Here is a 23,264-nt window from a genome sequence, read left to right on the forward strand (position 1 = left end):
CACCTTGCAGATTTGGTGCAGATAATGCAGCATGTCAATTTTGTTGGCGTTTTTGGCTGCATTTTCACCATTGAAAGCAATGGAAAAAAACACATGCAAAAACGCAATGAAAAAGCAGCAAAACATGAGTTTTTGACTCGGCTTTTTCCCTGCCAAGAGATTCAGATTTGGTGCAGAAATTTCTGCAACCAAATCTGCAACGTGTGTGCATAGCCTAAAGGAGTACTATGCATAACATACATAATTCGAAGAGGACCCATCATGAAAAATGATCTATCATTTTTAGTAAAATGTAAAAATAGTAAGAAAGTAAAAATGGATCGACCCGATTCTCCAACAGCATTCGGGTCATAGCTGCCAAATTGTTGGATCCTAGCATATTTAGTGGCTTCCTACTATCCCCCAGGGAAAAACCTATAGCCATAACAAAAGATCTGAACTGTTAGATGTTAGAAAGCCAAGGGTGAATATTCAGTTCTTGAACAAGGCGGCTCTAGTGTCTATGTCCGTCTCAGGCCGCACAATCCACGTTGTTACGCACTCAGGATGTCCAACACATTCCAATATGAACTTGATCAAGTCCTTTCCTTCCTCCCAAAACAATGTTTTATTCTTTATCATTATGAAAAGATGGTAAAACAGATTCACCCAAGACGTGCTTTATATTAGTGCATTATATTTAAGAGTATAAGATACAACAGATCTTGGTTGTTTGCCTTTCGAGCGCTCTACTCAGTGTCCTGTAGTGCATTTTATGTATTGTGGGCTTGCATGACTGCATATGAATAAACAATAAGACACACTGGTGTGAAAAAGGTCTGCTTTATTTGAGGTATTAATTGACAAAAGAAGACTGTAGAGCAATGACCAAAATGTCTGGAAAGAAAAAGGGAGAAAGATGAACATGGAGGTGAGAAAATGTTAAAATGACCCAAGATGCACGACACAAGAGTGACATGTCATACCCTTTTGTAGGGGATGCCCAAATTGCGAGGAGACATAATTTTAAAAATAAGCTGTCACTAGAGATTTTTGAGGTATAAACCAAAAATAGCACTGCGCCTATGCTGAATTCTATAAAGGTGCATGTTGTCCCCTGACTCCCCCCTATAGACCCCACAAATACCTTTTTTAAATCTGCCGCTCAGTATGTAAATTTTTGGGCGTCCTGGGTTGCAGCTCCTTTCCGTCCTCTTCGTGCTGTGGTGATGATTGATGTGCTAGCCTCGTTGCCAGGTAAAATCTTGCCCCAGCGCAGAGACTTTGCAGGCTACCTCAGGCGCACTTCGCTCTGCCCTGTTGTGGGAAGAGCCGAATACATAGGTGCGCATGCGCAAATCAGCAAAGTCTCTGCGCATGTGAGAGATTTTGCCCAGGTATGTGGATGATGCAGGAGATGTTATCCACATCCCTGAGCAAAATATTGTGCCTGGGCAGAGACCTCACCAAATCTCAAGGTCTCTGCACAGGCACAAGATTTTGCTCAGGGATGTGAGTGATGCCTCCTGCACCATCCACATACCTGGGCTAAATCTCGCACATGTGCAGAGGCATTGCTGGCTTGTGCAGGTGCAGTTCACTCTGCCCTATTGCGGGCAGAGCTGAATACATAGGTGCGCATGCGCAAATCAGCAAGGTCTCTGCGCAGGTGCGAGATTTAGTCCAGGTATGTGGATGGTTCAGGATGGTTCATCCACATCCCTGAGCAAAACCTTGCGCCTGCGCAGAGACCTCACTGAATCACAGCTATGTATTCGGCTCTTCCTGCAATAAGGCAGTGCGAAGTGCGCCTGCGCGAGCCAGCAATGCCTCTGCACAGGTTTTATATAGCGACGTAGATGGCGCAGGAGGCGTCATCCATGTCAATCATCACCACAGACGGCGATCAGTGCGGGGATGAGGTAAAGGAGCCGCGACCAAGGACGCCCATCGGACAATACCCAATGATTTATATGCAGGACTGGAGATTTTAAAAAGGTATTTGTGGGCGTCTACAGGGGGGTCGTGGACAACATGCACCTTTATAGAATTCAGCACAGGCGCAGCTTAAGGTGCTAGATACCTAAAAAATCTGGTAACAGGTTCCTTTTAATATTACGAAAGTAAAGATGAGCCAATCTGTGAAAGATTGGTCAAATTAGAGGACTAGACAAAAGAGGCTGAAATGGAACGACACATTAGTCCTCATTGTCTTATATAGAAGACCTACAGCTCCATTATAGAGCGTTCACCAATCATGGAACTACCAGTAACACCCATTTATACCAACTAATCTCTAAAGGAGAAAGAGGAATGAGAGATATAAGAGGAGATAGAAATTATGGAAGAGCTAGAGCAATGCATGTAACATATGGGGTCGGATGTAAATGTCCATGTGGGAGACTCACTAATGTCCGCTTTCCCTTTCCTGGAAGACGATATAGTCCGGGTTTAGTACAGTCTCTTCATCCTGTTCAGTATCTACATTCTGCAATGAAAAGAGACCGACAGTGAGAAAAGCTGAGCCCTCCGACCATGGACTTCATGACGGCTAGTGTAGACAATCCCTTACAAACTCGTCTCTGCTCCATCCTCAGCTTTCATACATTTTACAATTCAAAAGACATATCTTATAAAATGTGAATATTTTCTACACAATTTAGGGGAGATTATATACTATAAGAATTTTAAGGCCAATTATGGCTTGTATTGGAATGTAGCTAGTAAGATATATATAGTTGGCATTGATATATAATATAATGTATGTTGTACAAAATAAAATGAAAACATGTTGCCCTAATTATATGACAGGAACCCATGCAGCAATTATCATGAGTATGTACCTGTGTCGTACTACAAGCCTCGCTTCCACATATTTTCAGCTTGCTCTGGAGCTCTCTGGATACCACACAAAGAAATTCCGATTGTCCTTCACTACTGTAACTGTACGGAGACCCCACATTCACCAGCTTGAAGAGAAAAAAAAAGTATATGGATCATACTTTTACCTTGCTATCTGTAAACCATCTATGTCCAGTGTATATATACAATGGCCAAAAATATAAACACATCACTTTGTTTTTGCTCCCATTTTTCATGAGCTGAGCTCAAAGATCTAAGACTTTTTCTATGGACACAAAAGGCCTTTTTCTATCAAATATTGTTCACAAATGTGTCTAAATTTGTCTTAGTGATCACTTCTCCTTTGCTGAGATAATCCATCCAGTGGAATATCAAGATGCTGACTAGACTGCATGATTATTGCACAGGTGTGCCTTAGGTTGCCAACATGATTATTGCACAGGTGTGCCTTAGGTTGCCAACATGATTATTGCACAGGTGTGCCTTAGGTTGCCAGCATGATTATTGCACAGGTGTGCCTTAGGCTGCAGCATGATTACTGCACAGGTGTGCCTTAGGCTGCAGCATGATTATTGCACACGTGTGCCTTAGGCTGCAGCATGATTATTGCACAGGTGTGCCTTAGGTTGCCAATTTTCATTTCTCTACCACAAGCCGTCTCCAAAGGTGTTTCAGAGAATTTGGAAGTACATCCAACCAGCCTCACCTCCACATACCACATGTAACCACACCAGCCCAAGACCTCCATATCCAGCATTCTTACCTCCAAGATTGTCTGAAACCGGCCACCCAGACAGCGGCTGCAACAATTGATGCATAACCAAAGAATTTCTGAACAAACTGTCAGAAACTGTCTTAGTGAAGCTCATCTGCTGCCCACTCAAGTTGATTACAACGACTGTGGTTTGTCATTGTAATCAACTTGAGTGGGCAAATGCTCACATCTGATGGCATCTGGCCTGATTTTCACTGTACAGGGCAGATAGACTGGTTTTCTGACCCGGCCCACCTCCCAATACTATAAAACTGCACATTTTAGTGTGGCCTTTTGAGTGGCCAGCCTAAGGCACACATGTGCAATAATTATGCAATCTAATCAGATATGTCACACCTGTGAGCTGGATGGATTATCTCGGCAAAGAGAAGCGCTAACTAAAAAGGTTTACCTGGTTATAAATAATAAGAGATTGGGTATTCACTGGCAACGATCCTACGATGGTCACGCTCCATTGGCTACTTGGTCCCTTCTGATCTGGGCTTCCTGATACAATTCTCAAAAAACAAGAGATATGACCGCAAAAAACCTGCCCAACCAAACACCAGCCGCAGAGGTGAACGGCAACAGCCAAAGATTGGCACAGCAGGTATTTTACGGCAAAGTGTAGTGTGCCAAGAAGGGGTCCGGAGACAGAGATTAGTCGGGGAGAGCTGAGTACCAAAATGGGACCTTGCGGGGGATTGAAGCTGGTGAATATCACTTCTTTTATTACTTTTCACCTCTCTGTGCCCTTTTAAGTATAATTTCCATTGGCTGGAAACCCCCTTTAACAATGATTACAATATTTATTTTTAGTATCTAAACACATGACACCTATACCTGACATGCCAAATCACTACTGAACCTTCCAAATTCCTACAGTATAAATATGGAATGAATTTATAGCTACGACATATAATAAAGGGGGTTGTAGACTATTTCTCTTCCATATTGATCATTTACATGGGCTTGCTGGGTGACTTCTATGGTGGTGGCCTTTACCTGCTCAAATTTCCAGCTGTCGGACATGGTAGAAACCATCTGAGCCAACTCTGCTTCTTGACACTGTAACACCCGGTAGACATGTTTCTGTTGGGACTGGGAAGAATTTATGAGGTTAGAAAAATAGATTAGAGCTTTAAATTAGTTTTGTAGCCTAACCCAAGAAGTAACATCTAGGCTACGGACACGTCTTAATGCATCCTGGGGTTAAGGAATGTACACCTTACCCACAAAAAACTATTATGATTGTATTAATGTGTCTTACATGGAAAGCAAAACCACTTTGCAAACAGTCATTCGAATGGTTCCTGCACTTTCCTACCTGGCCCAACCAAGCGATATGTAGCCATCCAATGATTTTAATGCCAGCATATATTGCCTCATTTTTATGCAGTGAATGCTACAGAAGAAATGTAAATCCAAATGTGGCTTCTCCTTTTGATATCATCTAATTATCAGGTGCTCACTGGTTTTACCCATCATGAGATGTTTCTTGGGTGGCACCTTGGTAATGACACACCATTTTAAAGGCCATCAGTTGAAGAAGCTGATATTATTTTTCACTAAGTAACTGGGAACAACTAAGATCCTGCGCAGAACCCTCAAACTCCCAGGCCTCTGGTAGAGGACCCGAGAATGAGGAAGGACAAATAACCACCCACAAGGGTTGAGAAGGTATTTTTTTTTTTTTTTATATAGATTTTTTTTATTATTATTATTTTTTTTTTCTTTACTTGTTTTTACAATAGTAAAAGTATGTCATACTTCACAGTTTTCTGTTAAAAGTAACCCGACAGCTTTCCTGGACCCCCCAAACCACCACCATGTCTTTATTCTTTATTCCCTTCGTAATAAGACATTTTTATTGTTTTATTGACTACTAGATATGCCAGAAAGCTATTTCAGAACTGTGGTGGTAGTATGCTAATTAGTGGGTGACTCGTTTTGAGGGATTTGTTTTCCCCAACCTAATCATTCTTCTAATCATTTTATCATGCCCGAGAGTAACATGATTTGCAAGAGTGACATCACCCTCGGATCTTTGCAAAGCTTTTGCAATGAGCAGTTAGTCAGGTGTACATACCCCGGCTTCATGGGTGCCCAAAGAGGCATCAGTGATATAGGACATAGATTGCTTGGAGAACAGCTGGCTGTCATGGGTGGGCTAGGCTACCTGGGAGACCTGAACTGGCCCTAAGAATGGGATCCCTGTGCTGACCCTCAACCCAGTGGTAGGTTTGATGGTAGCCAGGTCTGGGCCCCCAGAGTGTCCCTGTCTCCTATTCACACCCTGACCTAACCCCTCGCACCCTCCCCCCACCCTCAGGGTGGGCAGGAGACACTGACATAACCCCCTTCCCAAAAAGACACAGACAGGTGAAATAACTGAAGCTCGTACACTCTGCAAACCACCACAAAGGGAAGACAATAAAGGCATAGGGGTAAATAAAATATAAGGGAGGAAGTAACGCTCACTAAAGGACACGTCCACACTACACTAGCAACAGATTAGAGGTCACCAAAGATGATCGCCATGGGTACCGGATAATCAAAAAAGAACAAGCGGATGCTCTCTTCGGCGATCTCCTAACAAACTCCCAAGCCTTAAATAGAGAGACCAGCTGTAGATGGTGATCAGCAATTTGACTCTCAGAGAAGGATTAACTCCTACACGGGTAGGAGCAGTGGACACAACTCAGCCGATGCCCAGCAGAGCTGAGCAATAAAGAGAACCCAGGTTACCTATTGGACTCTGCAATGTGAACAAGGTCCGACGCCGTTTCAGTAATCTGTGAGTGCGGATCCAGACAGTGCATGACACTGGCTCAGACCTGTGTCACCGATACCTCTCTGAGCAATAGCAGTACGCTGATTAAGCCGGGGTATGTACGGTACACCAGACTGACTTGCGCATTGTCAGGGAGGTATGGTGACGCCAGTGTTGCAAATCAAATTTCTCATGGGATGATTAGTGGGATGATTAGTCTGGAAATAACAATTCTGTGTTGACAAGCCACCCACTAATTAGCATATCAACAACCCAGTTATATAAAAAAAAATTTGCATATGAAGAAATCAATAACCCACTAAATGGAACTTGTTAGGAAAGGTTAGGAGTGGATCAATAAATTTGTAATGGGGTTGGGGGCCGGGGAAAGCAATCGGTTCCCTTTAAATGTATAGCTGGAAGCCTTTCTTGTGTATGAATCTATCAGAAAAAAAAAGAAAAAAATACCTTAGAAAAGCAAAAGAAAGCAAAACATGAAAGATTTTTCAGGCAGCAATTACTTGGTTTATTTTTTCTTACATTGTGATGAAGAGAGTCTACTAGCCACCTATGACACCGCTAACCTCAGGGGGCCACGGCCGATATAGTGAGTAAAAAAACCTCATTTATTTTTCATTACTTGCACAATATATATTTTCTGTATCATTTATATATTATGAATGTACGAGTTTTTCTCATATCTAGTCTTTTATGCCTTATTTTGCAGTTTTCTGCACTCACATTACGCTAACACTGTTATTTTGCTGCCTGATAAAAGCAAAAATGTTTTGGATTGTTCGGTGAACTGTGTAATATGTTCCCTATGATTTATTCAGATATAAGCAGCTGCTCAATGACAGTCACAAGGATGCCCGGCTTACCTGAATTTAGCTATAAGATTACATAAGAGGACCTAGGGGGTGGATGCTCTCACTACATCGCACCCGCCACAGACACATTTTCCAGACTGATATATTTTGCCAAGTCCTGGATAGTTCCAATCCAATATAGTAGAACGGCACAGAACTATTAAACCTTACAAATAAAGATGATACTGATAGGAATGTCGATTTAGATCCAGATCAGGCAAGAAATGGGGTTATCGCTTCCCGATGTCACCACACACAGCAGTGGTGGAAAAGGGGCCGCTGGCTCCGTCTTCCACTAATCAGCGTGAGGCACAGCAGACACGTTGATGTTGCATAATCACATGTTGTGTGCGGAGCGCCGGTGCACCGAGCAGAACGGCAGGGAAACGGGAGCAAGGTGAGTAGGTGGGGTTTTTCTTTTTATGTGTATGGGACGTTTGCATGTATTTAGGAAGCTGTGTGGGGGCTCATAATGTATATAGGGAGCTATGTGGGGGCTCATGCTGAATTTAGGAGGCTATGTGGGGGCTGTATAATGTATATAGAAGGCAATGTGGGGGTACAGAATGTATATAAGTGGCTATGAGGGGTTCATCTGTGGCGCCCCTGACCTGGTCAGGCACCACTGAGTACTGCACCCATGCTGGGGGCAGTGCAATACAGGTAATCCAGAAGGCTGACCGAGGTGTGACTACATAGGCGCATAGTAATCAGGCCTCACACATCTACCTTTGATAGGGACCCCTGGGGAATCCAGGAGGGGGCATAGCCTCCATATCCACTTAAGGGGTGTGGTAGAGAGCCTGGTTGCTAGGTTGCGTAGGGAGACAGAGTGGGAAGACGGGAGCTGAGTCTGAAGTGGAGCTCAGGGAGAGTGGACGCAAAGAGGAGACCTGAGGCTGCCACTAGTCAGACAACGTACGCGCAGTGACTACCAACGGGGGAGATCGGTCACCTGGTAGTGCCACCCGAAATTCACCCAAGGCTAGAGAGAGCAAAGGAGTGGCAGAGTAAGGGGACTGCCAGGGAGGTACCAGGCCCGTAAGGGTTACAGGTCCCAGTGCAGAGATTTATCCAATTTTCTCCTGCCAAACCTGCCGGTGGGAGCACTTCAGACCCACACCATACCACCACAGAGTCCGCAGCCACCTAGCAAAGAGAGGGCCCATAGTTCACAGGAGGCAAGCAGCCGGAGTGACCTGGTCCAGGCTACAAGCAAACGGGCCAAAAAGAGGGGAGAACAGGCAGCAGCAACTTCCCTGGGTGACCCCCATAGGGACTTCAAGTCGGGGTCACCACAAAAACACACAGGGCTAGGAAGGCGAGTTGGTAGTCACCCTCATCAGCCAGCCAGAAGGATACCTGGTTCCAGCCTGGTTCATCCCAGCTACGCCCGGGTTACTCACCTGCCATCAACTGAGTAAAAACCCTTAAAGACTGTTTGGACTGTGCCTGAGTCATTCTGTGACCTGTGGTTCCACACACTTACACAGGGCCCTGGGGCTTGCCTCACTCTCGGGAGGCCACTACAACTGATTGCACCCGCCATCAGCCCCAGGCATCCCTTAATCTGCAGTGGCGGTCACCCTGACCGCAATACCGAGAGTGGCGTCACGAAAATCCTAAAGAGAAGGTTCCCTACCTGTGACCAGACCATCCCACGTGGAGTCCCTGACAGTAATGCAGCGACACAACACCTGCGGGGCTTCACATCTGGCGTCACGAACAGGATAAGGACTAGACCTGTTAAGACAAGTGACCATGTGCCTGGTGGACCACTATCTGCTCCTCTGGCGCTCACCCCGAGTGTTCTCAGTGACTCCCTTGGCTGAAGGCCCACCGCCCTGGCCTGCTGATGAAAATCCATCCCCAGCGCTGCCGCAAGAGGAGTGCTCAGAAGAACTAAGGGGTAGGGGAGGCCAGGAGGCTGAGGAGCTGACCCCAGAGCCATCAGCAGTGGATGCAGCACCATGCCCAGAGCCAAAGATGTTGCCGTATTCCCGCTGGGAGGAGAGCCCGACACCCCCTGCTGAAGAAGAGCTGACTGTCTTCATGCCCAGTATGTACGTCACCTGGGAGCCTGCAAGCAGTGAGGTGGCAGTCCAGCAGAATCCCGCCCGCAAGATTCGACGCCGTAGCAGAACGAAGTTTTTCCCTGCACAGCAGTCTCCAGATAGGAAGGACGAAGTAACAGCCAGAGACTTGGAGGAGAAGCAGTCTTTAAGGAGAGCTAAATCCCAGGTCAGAGGTCCTCTTTGCCGTGGAGTTGTGGAGGAGTTCAGTTTGAAAAGTGGATAAGGCTTTATTGTAGCGCCCGACATGAAGGAAGGGATATTTGTAAGCAAGAGAGACGTCCGTTCCCATTTGCCCAGAGGACATCCTGGAAGAAACTTACAGATGGGAGATCTGGTCGAGTTCACAAAGCACCAAGGTGAACGCGGCTGGTATGCACTGGATGTGGTGCCATGCCCCAGAAATCCATACTGTAGCCCAGCAGTCTCCACCCAGCCTACCCCAAAGTCTACAGTAACAACAGATAAAACAATAGAACTAGACAGAAAAAAAGAAACAGAAACAGAAGAAGAAGGTAAAGATGGGCAGTGAGCCCCATAGGGGCGAATAGGCCCCATGACGATCGGGAGGGTTAGGGTAGGAAAGGGTTAAGGTATGAGGTTTGAGGGTTGTATATGGGGCTACTGGATTGGTGGGAGAGTCAGAAAAGGGGATTGGGGGATGCATAGGAATGGGTGGGGTGTTGGAGTGGGTATAAAGAGGGCTGCACAGAGGTCACTGCCCCTTTTGACCTACGGACAGTGTGTCCTCCTGTGATGCTGCATCCCTTACCTGGCATGGCTGAATTAGCTACACTGATGGAACTCGTGCGTGGGGCCTCTGAGACCATCGGAGTGGACGTGCTGCGGGAGCAGCTGGAGGCAGTTTGCGGGGCTGGAGCGGTTCTCCCTCCTGCTTCTGCGCCCGGACCTGTGACGCGCGCTTGGCGGGCGCGACCACCGGAGCGCTACTCCCCCGGCGTGGGGAGAACAAGATCTAGGAGCCCCCTCGGGGACCCTCCGGGGCAGCGGAGCCCTCCTCACTCACCTGCTGGAGAGTTACCGGCCACCGGGAGGAATCCTCGCCGGAGATCCCGTGGGCCTACTTCCGGTTTGCGGCCTGCACGGCCCCGAACCGGAGCGGCGGCAGCCCCCAGTGAAGTGCGGGCTGGGGGTGGTGCCCAGCGTCGTGGATCAGAGCGGGAGACTCCCTGCAGGCGGCAGGGGAGGGGGAGCGGACGGAGCGGCGGCGCAGATCGGGGCAGCAGCATGAGAGGACCGGTGGCAGGGTCCTGTAGTCCGCAGGGCCCTGGGCTGCGGTTGGTGATTACGGTCCCCCCCAGCGAGGATCGGGCTGGGGGGGAGTTCCCTTCAGGCGGCGAGAACGGCACGGCCTCCCTGCAGTCGGCGGGGGGGTTAATTATAGATGCAGCAAGCGGGAGTATGACAGCGCAGCAGGCAGGGGTGAGACCGGCCAGGAGGGACGGCGGCAGGACGCAGCGTCGCACCAAGAGGAGAAGGCCCAGCAGGAAACATCTGGAGGAGCAGGGTGCGGTGACCGTAAGGGTTGACGGCCGCCAGGTGCAGGCTGTCCCCTCGCTGGTTCCCCGGAGGACCTCAGCAGCTTTTCGGACTCAGGAGAGGAAGAAAGACTGGAGGAGGCGACAGGACGGATGGATCGGCTGAGGGACATTCGCAGTACGGCTGCTCAGGCTTCGGTTCAGAGGCAGCTCGGTGAGAGGACGACTGATAGGTTTAATGTTGCGGGTAGTGGGGGCGGGGGTTCCTCCGCGGGGGGCTTTATGCAGGGTGCGAGTGCGGTTGGACAGTTGGGGTTACCGGGATCGGAGTTTTGGGGTCAGCTGTTGGGGGTATTACAGGGGTTGTCTGCTGAGAGGTTAGGTCGGAGCGGGCTTGGGTCTCTGGTGGGGGCTTGGGTGGGCCCCCCGGTTGGTGTTCCGGCGGTGGTGCCAGCGCGTGAGATGGAAGTACAGGAAGCTGCGGCGGCGGTTGTGCTGGGATCGGCGGATGGCTTAGCGGCTGCGGCGGAGGTGAATAAGGACGTAGAAAAGGAGAAGGAAAAAGAGGACGAGGTTGTGCGGTTAGACGATAGGGCACGGAGTGAAGTTTACGTGTGTTTTGAAAGTCCATTAGGGGTCCATTTGTAAAAGGAGGTGAGGGAGAAGATATGGAAAGGGGAGTATGTGGAACTTTTTTCCCTGCTCCCCTTGGAGAAGTTTAACTTGAACAAAGTGAAGCCAAGTGACTCCAAGAAAGAAAAGGAGGATTGTCGCGGGCGGAGGAGGGGACGCCGCGCTCCCCCACTGCTCGGGTCCGGCTGCCGCTGCTGCCGCGGCCTCTGCTGCTCGGTGGCTCGAGCAATGGGCCGGATCCCGGGAACTCGAGCGGCGCTCCTCGCCCGTGAGTGAAAAGAGGATTGGTTTTGGGGATTTATTGTCCGTGACGCCACCCACGGTTGTGGTGATTGTGTGGACACCACCGCTGCTCTGTATGGGGATCCCGGGAGTGGTGGTATGGAGCAGCTAGATGTTGGCCCTCCCCTCTGTGGGTAGGGGGTTGGTGGTCCCGGGGCCCGATGATGGGGAGTTAGGATGGTTGACAGGTGGGTTATGGGGCCTGTGGAGGTGCAGGGACGCAGGGGCAGCGCTGTGCCGCACGGCACGGAGGTACTCACTCAGCCCAAGGATGATGACACAGTTCACGGTAAACAAGCGGCTGGTTGGACGGGTCCCTCGGACGGCTGCGGTGTTGATGTTCCCTGCAAGTTAGCGGTGACTGTCTCTTCCCTGCACCTAAATACGGTTGTTGGTAGCGATTCCCACCGGTAACCCGCTCCCCAGCTTGGATATGAGCCGGAGGAGCCCCTCTTTTGCCCGCAGGCGCTGGCCCTGAGAAACTGGTGCCTTGGCGGTGGCGGTGTCTCTCCAATATGGTTGGACGGTTGCCTTCAATCGGGACTTTGGCTGTTGGGAGACCCGGAGGTCCCCTTCACTGACGGATTTGGCAAATTGTACGGCGACTCCAAGCCTTGCCGGGATCCGAAAGGCCCCTGCCACTGGTGTTGGCTTCTCTTTGTGTACCAGTCCGGTACCGCCGGGCCACCACCCGTCCACGGTCCTTACGGTAAACTCCAATAGGCCACTCCTGCAGACGGTCACCGCTGTCTGCCAACCTTGCTGTCTCAGTCCGGGGCACACACCCGGACCAACTTCAGGCTCTGTTGCTGTCACTTTCTCCTTCACTTCACCTCCTTTCACTTGCTCCTCTACCACTTCCCTCAACTCTCAAACTCAACTGCCTGGTTTTCCCGCCTCCAGGACTGTGAACTCCTTGGTGGGTGGAGCCACCCGCCTGGCCCACCCCCTGGTGTGGACATCAGCCCCTGGAGGAAGGCAACGAGGATTTTGTGTTCTGACCTTGGTGTGCCTGCAGGGAATGTGGGGTGTGTGGTGGTGTCATGACCTGTGACCCCTGGCTTGCCCAGGGCATCACATTCCCCCTTAGCAAAACGCAGACCGTCCTCGGGCTGCCCGTCCAACACCGATTTTATTTTCCTTTTTTTTTTTGAAAATATAAAAAAAACAAGACATACAAGTATAGTAAGTAACATCATCCCACAACGGGAGGCACTTTTCTTAAACGTTACGGTACCGGTTGCGGCTGCCGCTCTCTCCCACCCACGTAACCTGGCCCTGATGCTGCCCCTAAGAAACAGGCAGCACCCCTTGACCCCAGTCCTGAACCAAGTTACCCGAGCAGGATCTGTCCTTCCCCTCCAGAGGGTAGCCACCGGTTCCGGTGGTGGCTGGGCCCCAGCCTGCTCCACTGCGGGCCCTCCCTCCAATCTGCCTCTCCGGAGGCGGTACAGTGGCAGCTGTAACAAAACATATTTACAAGCCACTAATGTTTGTGGTTGCCCTGCAAGTTCTCGGGCCTGTTCATAGGAGTTCCTATGCAAAACTTGTAAAGGGGTCCCAACGGGGACCAGTTGCCGGCTACGACCGGTTCCAAATCAGTAGTAGTAAATCAGGTGACTTTTTCATGGTAATCATTGACTTATCATTCATTTTCATTTTTTACAACTTTCAAAACTGCACACTGGTGGTCCCAATGGGGACAACTTTTAGGCGGAGGACCGCCGGCTTAGCAGTCCATCCTCAATCGCGGGGCTCTAGTGCCACCTTCACATGGTGCACCGCTGTGGACCCCGATGGTAGCTCGCTGCGGGTCACCTTCCTCCATATTCATGCGGGCATGCACATCCGCTCTACACCCCTCTCGGGCATCGATCTCCCTGCGCAGCTGCTGTTGCCGCTGCTCCCAGCTGGGAGCACTTTCTGTTTGCTCCGGTTCAGCGTGTGCAGGGGACGGACCCAGCCAGAGTCCCTCCGTGTCGGCTACGACCGGCACCTTCAGTAATGAGGGACCCCGCTGTGACATGGCCTGCTCTGCCTCCTGGCAGCTGCATCCCCGCCGTGCTTCCAGTGCATCTTTGCTGATGGCCTCAGCCTTCGGCTTCTTCCATGGAAGCGGATCAGGGCGGTCACGAGCTTCTGCTGCAGGTCGGTCCGCCGGGGCGGATTGGCAGGGTACCGCTACCGGTGGTGGTGGTAGCGGGCCTAGTGGCGGGGCAGCAGCAGCCAACACGGGTAGCGGGGGAGGTAGCAGGGCGAGCGGGTATGGACCGGGTCCCTCAGCCGTGATGACCGACCCACTAGGGGCACAGGGGCGTGGGTCACTTACCCTCCCTTCCAAGACTCCCTCCACCTCGCGTCTCCGTATGGCCGCCACCACTTCCGCCATGTCGGCCTCCCACTCCTCCAGGAGGAGCTGCATGCGGACCTGCAGACGGCTGCTTAGCTGGACGGTCCGGACTTCCACCCACGCTGTGGGGCCAGGCGCGGGGACCGCGGTGTTGTCGGTCGCACTCAGGGTCTTTAGCAGCGGCCTCTTCCAGGAACCAGTCAATGGCCGCAGGGTCCTGGCGTCCCTGCTTCTATAGCCGCGGCTACATGCGACCAGTCGCCATTTCGTCCCCCTTAGCCTCTTTTTGGCTCCTCCTCTCTCGGGGCGGGGTTTTGGCCTTCGCGCCTCCACTACTTGAGAAGACGCTCGAGCGGGAACTTTTCGCGCCAAAGATGGCGGCTTCTGAAATTTTCCGTCCGGACACCTCCGGCGGTAACAAGGCGCACCTCTACCAGACGGCAGAGCGGTAAGATCCTGTTCGTGGCGCCAAGTTGTCGCGGGCGGAGGAGGGGACGCCGCGCTCCCCCACTGCTCGGGTCCGGCTGCCGCGGCTTCTGCTGCTCGGTGGCTCGAGCGATGGGCCGGATCCCGGGGACTCGAGCGGCGCTCCTCGCCCGTGAGTGAAAAGGGGATTGGTTTTGGGGATTTATTGTCCGTGACGCCACCCACGGTTGTGGTGATTGTGTGGACACCACCGCTGCTCTGTATGGGGATCCCGGGAGTGGTGGTATGGAGCAGCTAGATGTTGGCCCTCCCCTCCGTGGGTAGGGGGTTGGTGGTCCCAGGGCCCGATGATGGGGAGTTAGGATGGTTGACAGGCGGGTTATGGGGCCTGTGGAGGTGCAGGGACGCAGGGGCAGCGCTGTGCCGCACGGCACGGAGGTACTCACTCAGCCCAAGGATGATGACACAGTTCACGGTAAACAAGCGGCTGGTTGGACGGGTCCCTCGGACGGCTGCGGTGTTGATGTTCCCTGCAAGTAAGCGGTGACTGTCTCTTCCCTGCACCTAAATACGGTTGTTGGTAGCGATGGATTCCCACCGGTAACCCACTCCCCAGCTTGGATATGAGCCGGAGGAGCCCCTCTTTTGCCTGCAGGCGCTGGCCCTGAGAAACTGGTGCCTTGGCGGTGGCGGTGTCTCTCCAATATGGTTGGACGGTTGCCTTCAATCGGGACTTTGGCTGTTGGGAGACCCGGAGGTCCCCTTCACTGACGGATTTGGCAAATTGTACGGCGACTCCAAGCCTTGCCGGGATCCGAAAGGCCCCTGCCAATGGTGCTGGCTTCTCTTTGTGTACCGGTCCGGTACCGCCGGGCTACCACCCGTCCACGGTCCTTACGGTAAACTCCAATAGGCCACTCCTGCAGACGGTCACCGCCGTCTGCCAACCTTGCTGTCTCAGTCCGGGGCACACACCCGGACCAACTTCAGGCTCTGTTGCTGTCACTTTCTCCTTCACTTCACCTCCTTTCACTTGCTCCTCTACCACTTCCCTCAACTCTCAAACTCAACTGCCTGGTTTTCCCGCCTCCAGGACTGTGAACTCCTCGGTGGGTGGAGCCAACCGCCTGGCCCACCCCCTGGTGTGGACATCAGCCCCTGGAGGAAGGCAACCAGGATTTTGTGTTCTGACCTTGGTGTGCCTGCAGGGAATGTGGGGTGTGTGGTGGTGTCATGACCTGTGACCCCTGGCTTGCCCAGGGCGTCACAGGATGAGGAGAAGAGGAGGTATAGGCTGATACCAAGAACTTTTACGAACTGGCTACAGGCATTTGCGATCTTAGCCAGTGTGATTGGGGCAAAGGAGCCGGAGCATTGCTCCGCCCTTTTCGGTTACATGGATTCCATAGAGGAGGCATACAGAGTGTACGGCGGTTTAGGGTGGCTGAGATATGACGAGCAGTTCCGGCAACGGACGGCTCTGCGGCCTGGCATCCGGTGGGACCACAAGGATATTTCCTTGTGGATGCGATTAATGACGTCTCCGGCTCAGCCCTTTCGTGGGGGAGCCGGGAGCCCGGGTGCGAGTGGCGGGTCCCCGGCTGGCCAGAGAAAAGGTGCCTGTTAGCAATTTAATGAAGGGCAATGTAAGTTTGGGGCGTCATGTCAGTTCAAACACGAGTGTTCCGGTTGTGGAGGTTCCCACTCTTCTGCCAGGTGTTTCAAAAAAGGGAAAGGAAAGGCAGGGGAGGGGTCTGGTAAAAGGGAGGACGCCGGTGAGGGTAGAGGTGATGCTTCCCTATTTAAATAGATATCCGGATGTGCGGGCGGCGGAGCTGTTGGCGAAAGGTTTTACGGCGGGTTTTCGGATTCCATTTGAATCTGAAGCGCCGGTGTTTCGCCCGGCTAACTTGAGATCCGCAAAAGAACACCCGGAGGTGGTGAGGGAAAAGCTGCAAAAGGAGGTAGAGTTGGGAAGGATGGCGGGCCCGTTCAAGGACCCGCCATTCTCCAACTTAAGGATTTCGCCACTGGGGGTGGTACCCAAGAAAGAGCCGAATAAATTTCGGCTCATTCATCATTTGTCTTATCCGGCAGGGTTGTCGGTGAATGATGGGATTGCACCTGAGTTGTCAGCGGTCTGTTATGTATCGTTTGACAAGTCATTAAAGTTGGTGCGGGTAGCTGGACAAGGGGCCCTGTTGGCGAAGGCTGACGTGGAAGCAGCTTTTCGTTTACTTCCGGTGCACCCAGAGAGTCTTCATCTCTTAGGGTGCATGTGGGATGGTGAATATTATGTGGATCGTTGCCTGCCCATGGGTTGTTCCATTTCGTGCACTTATTTTGAAGCGTTTAGTTCTTTTGTGGAATGGGTAGTCAGGGATGTGGCAGGAGTCCACTCAGTGATACACTACTTGGATGATTTCTTTTGCGTTGGCCTGGCGGGCTCCTCGGTTTGTTCCTTGTTGTTATTTACGTTAGAACGGATAGCGGGAAGCCTGGGTATTCCGCTGGCTCGGGAAAAAACAGAAGGGCCAGTGACGTCCTTGTGTTTCCTGGGTATTGAAATTGACACGGTGGCTATGGAATGCCGCTTGCCGGAGGGCAAGCTGCGTGATTTGAAGGCGGCAGTACAGTGGTTGTATCGGGCTAAGAAGGTTCGGTTACGGGATTTGCAGTCAGTGATTGGGAAGTGGAATTTTGCTTGTCGCATTATGCCGATGGGGCGAATATTTAATAGACGTTTTGCATGCGCGACGGCGGGGGTGACAGCTCCGAATCATTTTGTCAGAGTGACAAAGGTGATGAAAGGAGATTTGCTGGTGTGGGATGCGTTTCTCGACCGCTATAATGGAAGGACATTATGGATGAGCAAGGCATTGTCAAATAGCCAGCTGGAATTGTGTACGGATGCGGCGGGGGCGTCGACGCACTGGTGTGTAGGCAAATGGCCACGGCATTGGGTGGAAATGAGGTTGGTGAAGAATTTGGCGCTGCTGGAACTGTTTCCCATCATAGTGGCAGTGGAATTGTGGGGCCCCGAATTTGCAGGCAAGAAATTGTGTATGCATTGTGATAACATGGCGGTGGTGCATTCGATCAATTCCTTGTCGGCAAAATCGCCCCCGGTAGTGGGTTATTTGAGACATTTGGTGTTGCGTTGTTTGGAGCTAAACATTTGTGTGGTGGCGCGGCATGTGCCCAGGGTGCAGAATGAGGTGGCTGATGCACTGTCTCGGTTTCAGTTCCGCAGGTTCAGGAGTCTGGTGCCAGGAGCGGACGAGGATGGAGAACTATGCCCGGAATGACTGTGGGACATGGCGTCGGTGTAGCATTTGAGGGAATCAGGAGATCGGTGGCTGAGGCTACTTGGCGCCGATACCAGGCTGTGTGGCAGGAATGGGAGGAGTTGGTGAAGGTGGATTTTATGGAACCCGGGTACACGGGCCGAGTGATGGGGGTCTTGTCGTTGATTAGTGGGGATTTTTCGGTGGGTCGGTCTGTTTAGGTGATAGGGTACAAATTGGCGGCGTTGGCTTTCTTGTTTAAAATGCAAGGGGTTCGGGATGCGACGAAGGATTTTCTGGTGCGACAGGCTATGAAGGGTTTTCGAAAGGGGGCTCGGTTGCGGGACACGAGGCGGTCGATAGCGTTCCCATTGTTGGTTCGTTTGGTGGGGTGTTTGGGGGATATATGCTCGTCCCCTTATGAACGAGCCTTGTTTTCGGTTGCCTTCGTATTGGCGTTCTTTGGGGCTTTCCGCATCGAAGAGTTGGTTAGCCCTGCTAGGCATGCGGTTGGAGGGCTGTTGTTGAAGGATGTTATGCTTGGGAGGGATAGAGTGGAGTGTCGGTTACGGTTTTCAAAGACGGATCAAGGAGGGAGGGGTCGCCTGGTGGTGTTGTTTGAATTGCCAGGGCACCACCTTTGCCCTGTGGTTCAAGTGAATGAGTTTTTGAAGGTGCGGGGCGGCTGCCCCGGTGTTTTCCTCAGGCATGGGGATGGATCCGCTTTATCGCGATTTCAGTTTATTGCAGTGTTCAAGACTGCTTTGGTACGGGCGGGGGAGGAGCCAAGGGATTACGGTTCCCACTCCTTCTGGATTGGGGCAGCAACTGAAGCCTCTAGGTGGGGGCTGAGTGAGGATTGGATCCAGCGGATTGGGAGATGGGAATCTTCCAGGTTTCGTTTGTATATTAGACCACATCTGATTAAGTAATGGCGGTGATAGGGGTACCTGATTGTGTTATGGTTCTGGTGGGCAGTTTTTCTTGTTCAATTGTGGTTGTATTCATGGTCTTTATATTTTGTAGGTCCATGCCTTGTGTGGATTCTCGGGCACTCCTTTGTGTTTTGGGGAGCTTTGCGGGCGGATGTTCGTCGGGACGGTCAGCAGCTCGGTGTGGCGATGTCGGAAGCCCGTGTGAAATGGCTCGGAATTCGGGGCATGACCTGGGGGAGAGTTCGCCCTGAAGTGACGTATTACAGCCATATTGACCGGGAACCGGATGTTTTAATCCTGCATGTGGGGGGAAATGACCTTGGAGTGATGACGGCGAGAGAGTTAAAGAGGGATATCAAGTTAGACTTGCTGCATTTGTGGAAGGCGTTCCCTGGCATCTTGATTGTGTGGTCCGATATCATAGCCCGGACGCAGTGGCGTTTTGGGAGATCGGTGGATCGAATTAACAGGGCCCGGGTGAAATTGAATCGGGCAATTGGCAGGTTTGTAGCGAGGAACGGAGCATTGGTGGTACGGCATAGAGAAATGGAAGAGTCCACCGAGCAGTATTTAAGGCGGGATGGGGTCCATCTCACGGACATAGGTTTGGACTTGCGGATGTTGGGTTTGAGGGATGGATTGGAGCAAGCATTGGGGGTGTGGAGGACCCGGGCCAAGTAAGGTGTCACTTGGCCGGTCTGTGGCGGGGTGATAGGTCCATTCAGAGAGGTTTGGTGTACCGACAGTAGGTTTGTTGGTATGAAGCCACTCAGGGGGAGTGGCTTCGGTTGGATGGGAACTTATGGGCGGAGGTCCTGCAGGTTCTGAGGAGGGGTAATTACCGATGGAACGTTAATTACCCCACACCTCGGGTCGGTTGGTCACGGTCGAGGTGGTCTCCTGGGCCGGTTGGAGGTTACGGCCGGGGGATAGGAATGATGGTTGGCCTCTCGGACGGATCTATCAGGTGTGATTTTGTGGAGAATAAGTATATATGTACCGGTTTAGTTGTTAACAATGGGTGGCATGTTGAGCCACGAGTTTGGGTACATATATACTGTTTAATAAAGCTGTGGCCATTCGTGCAATAAAGTCGTAGTCTGTGTCGTTATTTTAAGTATAGTGGTAAGGGAAGTTTGACATTGTAGACCCGGTTATCCCTATAGATACGTGAAGACAAAGAACCAATTGATGACACTACTACCGATGACGACGACAGAAATGTGGAGAATGACAGGTGACACAGCCCTACAGGCCCTGGTGAGGAGGAATCCATGTAAAGAAGTAAAGCAAGAAGTAAAGAGTTACCAGTTTACTGTTTGCAATGTTAATGTTTAAGAAAAGCGCCCACAAGTACTGTTGTGAGAACCTGTTTATCAAGCACACTTTGCACCTGGTTTTGTGCACTTTAAAATACGAACCATAAGGCTATGAACTGGCTATAGCCACAAACTCTCGCAGTGTAAATAGTTACCTTGAATGGTACTACCACCAGAGCCAGCCTGTTTAGGGGTCTGGCTCGCCTATGACCAGGGAGCTTGCCTGTTTATGGGGCCTGTCTCTCCACCACAAAGAGGGTACCCTGTCTGCATCGACTGTGTGAGCCGCCTCTACATTCCTGCCAGTAGAGGCTGAAGGCGCGGCTCCACAAGGCAGGGTATACCCTGTAAACCACCAGACCAAGAAAGCCGCCTCTACCTCCTGCCAGAAGTGGCTGAAGGCACGGCTCGACGGGAGAGGAAGATTGGAGGAAAGGTCTGGGGAAGCGGATGGCCCAGACCTGGTTGCTAAAAGGACCGGTGACCTGCCTCCTGAGAGGGTTTTGGGTGGATAATGGACTTGTGGGTGGAGGGTGGTGATATATGGTACCTGGTGGTTTTATAATGTTTTAAATGTTTTACTGTTTTATGCATTTTAAAATGTTGTCTTGCAGCCCGAGGACGTGCTGGTGATAACTAAGGGGGAATGTGGCACCCCTGACCTGGTCAGGCACCACTGAGTACTGCACCCATGATGGGGGCAGTGCAATACAGGTAATCCAGAAGGCTGACCGAGGTGTGACTACACAGGCGCATAGTAATCAGGCCTCACACATCTACCTTTGATAGGGACCCCTGGGGAATCCAGGAGGGGGCGTAGCCTCCATGTCCACTCAAGGGGTGTGGTAGAGAGCCTGGTTGCTAGGTTGCATAGGCAGACAGAGTAGGAAGGAGGGAGCTGAGTCTGAAGTGGAGCTCAGGGAGAGCGGACGCAAAGAGGAGACCTGAGGCTGCCACTAGTCAGACAACGTACGCGCGCGCAGTGACTACCAACGGGGGAGATGGGTCACCTGGTAGTGCCACCCAAAATCCACCCAAGGCTAGAGAGAGCAAAGGAGTGGCAGAGTAAGGGGACTGCCAGGGAGGTACCAGGCCCGCAAAGGGTAACAGGTCCCAGTGCAGGGATTTATTCAATTTTCTTCTGCCAAACCTGCTGGTGGTGGCACTTCAGACCCACACCATACCACCACAGAGTCCGCAGTCACGTAGCAAAGAGAGGGCCCATAGTTCACAGGAGGCAAGCAGCCGGAGTGACCTGGTCCAGGCTACAAGCAAACGGGCCAAAAAGAGGGGAGAACAGGCAGCAGCAACTTCCCTGGGTGACCCCCATAGGGACTTCAAGTCGGGGTCACCACAAAAACACACAGGGCTAGGAAGGCGAGTTGGTAGTCACCCTCATCAGCCACCCAGAAGGATACCTGGTTCCAGCCTGGTTCATCCCAGCTACGCCCGGGTTACTCACCTGCCATCAACTGTGAGTAAAAACCCTTAAAGACTGTTTGGATTGTGCCTGAGTCATTCTGTGACCTGTGGTTCCACACACTTTCACAGGGCCCTGGGGCTTGCCTCACTCTCGGGAGGCCACTACAACTGACTGCACCCGCCATCAGCCCCAGACACCCCTTATCTGCAGTGGCGATCACCCTGACCGCAATACCGAGAGTGGCGTCACGAAAATCCTAAAGAGAAGGTTCCCTACCTATGACGAGACTGTTCCATCCCACGTGGAGTCCCTGAAGGTAATGCACCGACCCAACACCTGCGGGGCTTCACACATCATGTATTTAGTAAGCTATGTGCAGGCTCATACTGTATTTAGGAAACTTTGGGGGCTCATACTCTATATAGGGGGCTATGTGAGGACTCATACCCTATATACGAGGCCATGTGGGTTCTCACACTATTTAAAAAGGGGCTATGTGGGGGCTCACACTGATTATAGAGGGGCTATGTTGGGGATCACACTGATTATAGAGGGGCTATATGGGGGATTACATTGTATATAGAGGGCTATCTGGAGGCTCATACTGTATATAAGGGGGAATGCGAGGGCTCATACTGTATGTAGGGGGCTGTGTTGGGGCTCATACTGACAGTAGTGGCTGTGTGGGGGCTCATACTGTATGTAGGGGGCTGTGTGGGTGCTCATACTATATGTAGAGGGCAATGAGTGGGCTCATATGGTATATAAGGGGGTTGTGTGAGAGTTCATTCTGTATGTAGGGTGCACTGTATATAGGAGGGTTGTGTGGGGACTCATTCTGTATGTAGGGAGTTATGTGAGGCTCATGCTGTATATAGGGGGACTGTGTGGGCTCATGATGTTGTATATAGGGGATGCTGTCTGGGGTCTCATAGTGTACATAGGGGATGTCAGCATACCTAATTCTACTCAATATTATAGATAATAAATAATTAGAATATGTTAATATTAATATTGAGAATAATTAATTTCAGCCTATCGGTTCGGCCTTCACCGTTCCTGGTGTCTCACGTGGCCACCTGGGAACATTAATTGCCCATCCTTGAGTTTTGCTATTGCTGTGTGTATATTTATTTCTAACAATTAACTGGTGGGCTATTGTACAGTCATATCATTAATATATTAGTCTGAATTACCTTATTGATTTCAGCCTCCTCCAATTTCCTGTGAATAATTTTGACCAAAGAAGCAATGTTGTAGAACTCGGCTTCTTCTAACACTCCTGCACAGCACCGGAAACAAGGAATCCAAGTTAAAAAAAAAAGAAAAAGCATATTTATTGAAAAGAAATACGAATATGTTCAGCAGTGGAAAAAAAAAATCATTTTTTTAAAATGTTAGCAAATGTGACGGCCTGGCCTATCAGGTCGTCACAGGGTATTGTGCAATCTGCCCTTCTGCACAGTATCCGCATCCTCCTTGGTTACGGATACCTGTCCTTTGGTGTTCCTAAAATCAGAGCCAGTCAAAACCCTAGGAACACTTTACACTTCACCCACCAGACACACCATTGGGGGGCCTGAAGGGAATAGGGCCACCCACTTGGGGGGTTGGTAGGGGAAAGTGAGAAGTGTAGAAGGAGAAGTGTGAGGAGAGGAGAAGAGAGAGGAGGTCAGGAGCTGGACTCCTTGTAGAATACTAGGTGGCAGAGATTGGTCTGGGCCTGGTAGGAGCTGGAACCCCGGTCGCAGGGGATCGTGTCAAGGGGCATGGAGGAGGGCAGCCGACAGCCTTGAGCCAT

The 23,264-nt window shown here is 51.2% G+C and overlaps 1 protein-coding gene across 1 annotated transcript in view; it reads right to left on the reverse strand.

Moving 5' to 3' along the window:
- Positions 1-805: 805 nt before the first annotated feature.
- KCTD17 (potassium channel tetramerization domain containing 17) overlaps positions 806-23,264 on the reverse strand; it is a 34,196-nt gene continuing 11,737 nt past the window's right edge. The window contains exons 3-7 of the mRNA XM_075320835.1: positions 22,660-22,745; positions 4,601-4,696; positions 2,823-2,948; positions 2,388-2,467; positions 806-876 (exon numbers count right to left, since the gene is read on the reverse strand). Coding sequence (XP_075176950.1) covers position 876; positions 2,388-2,467; positions 2,823-2,948; positions 4,601-4,696; positions 22,660-22,745 — 389 coding nt within the window. The 3' untranslated portion in view covers positions 806-875. The remainder of the gene's footprint in view (positions 877-2,387; positions 2,468-2,822; positions 2,949-4,600; positions 4,697-22,659; positions 22,746-23,264) is intronic.

Source organism: Anomaloglossus baeobatrachus, chromosome 8, assembly GCF_048569485.1.
Source record: "Anomaloglossus baeobatrachus isolate aAnoBae1 chromosome 8, aAnoBae1.hap1, whole genome shotgun sequence".
NCBI lineage: Eukaryota > Metazoa > Chordata > Amphibia > Anura > Aromobatidae > Anomaloglossus > Anomaloglossus baeobatrachus.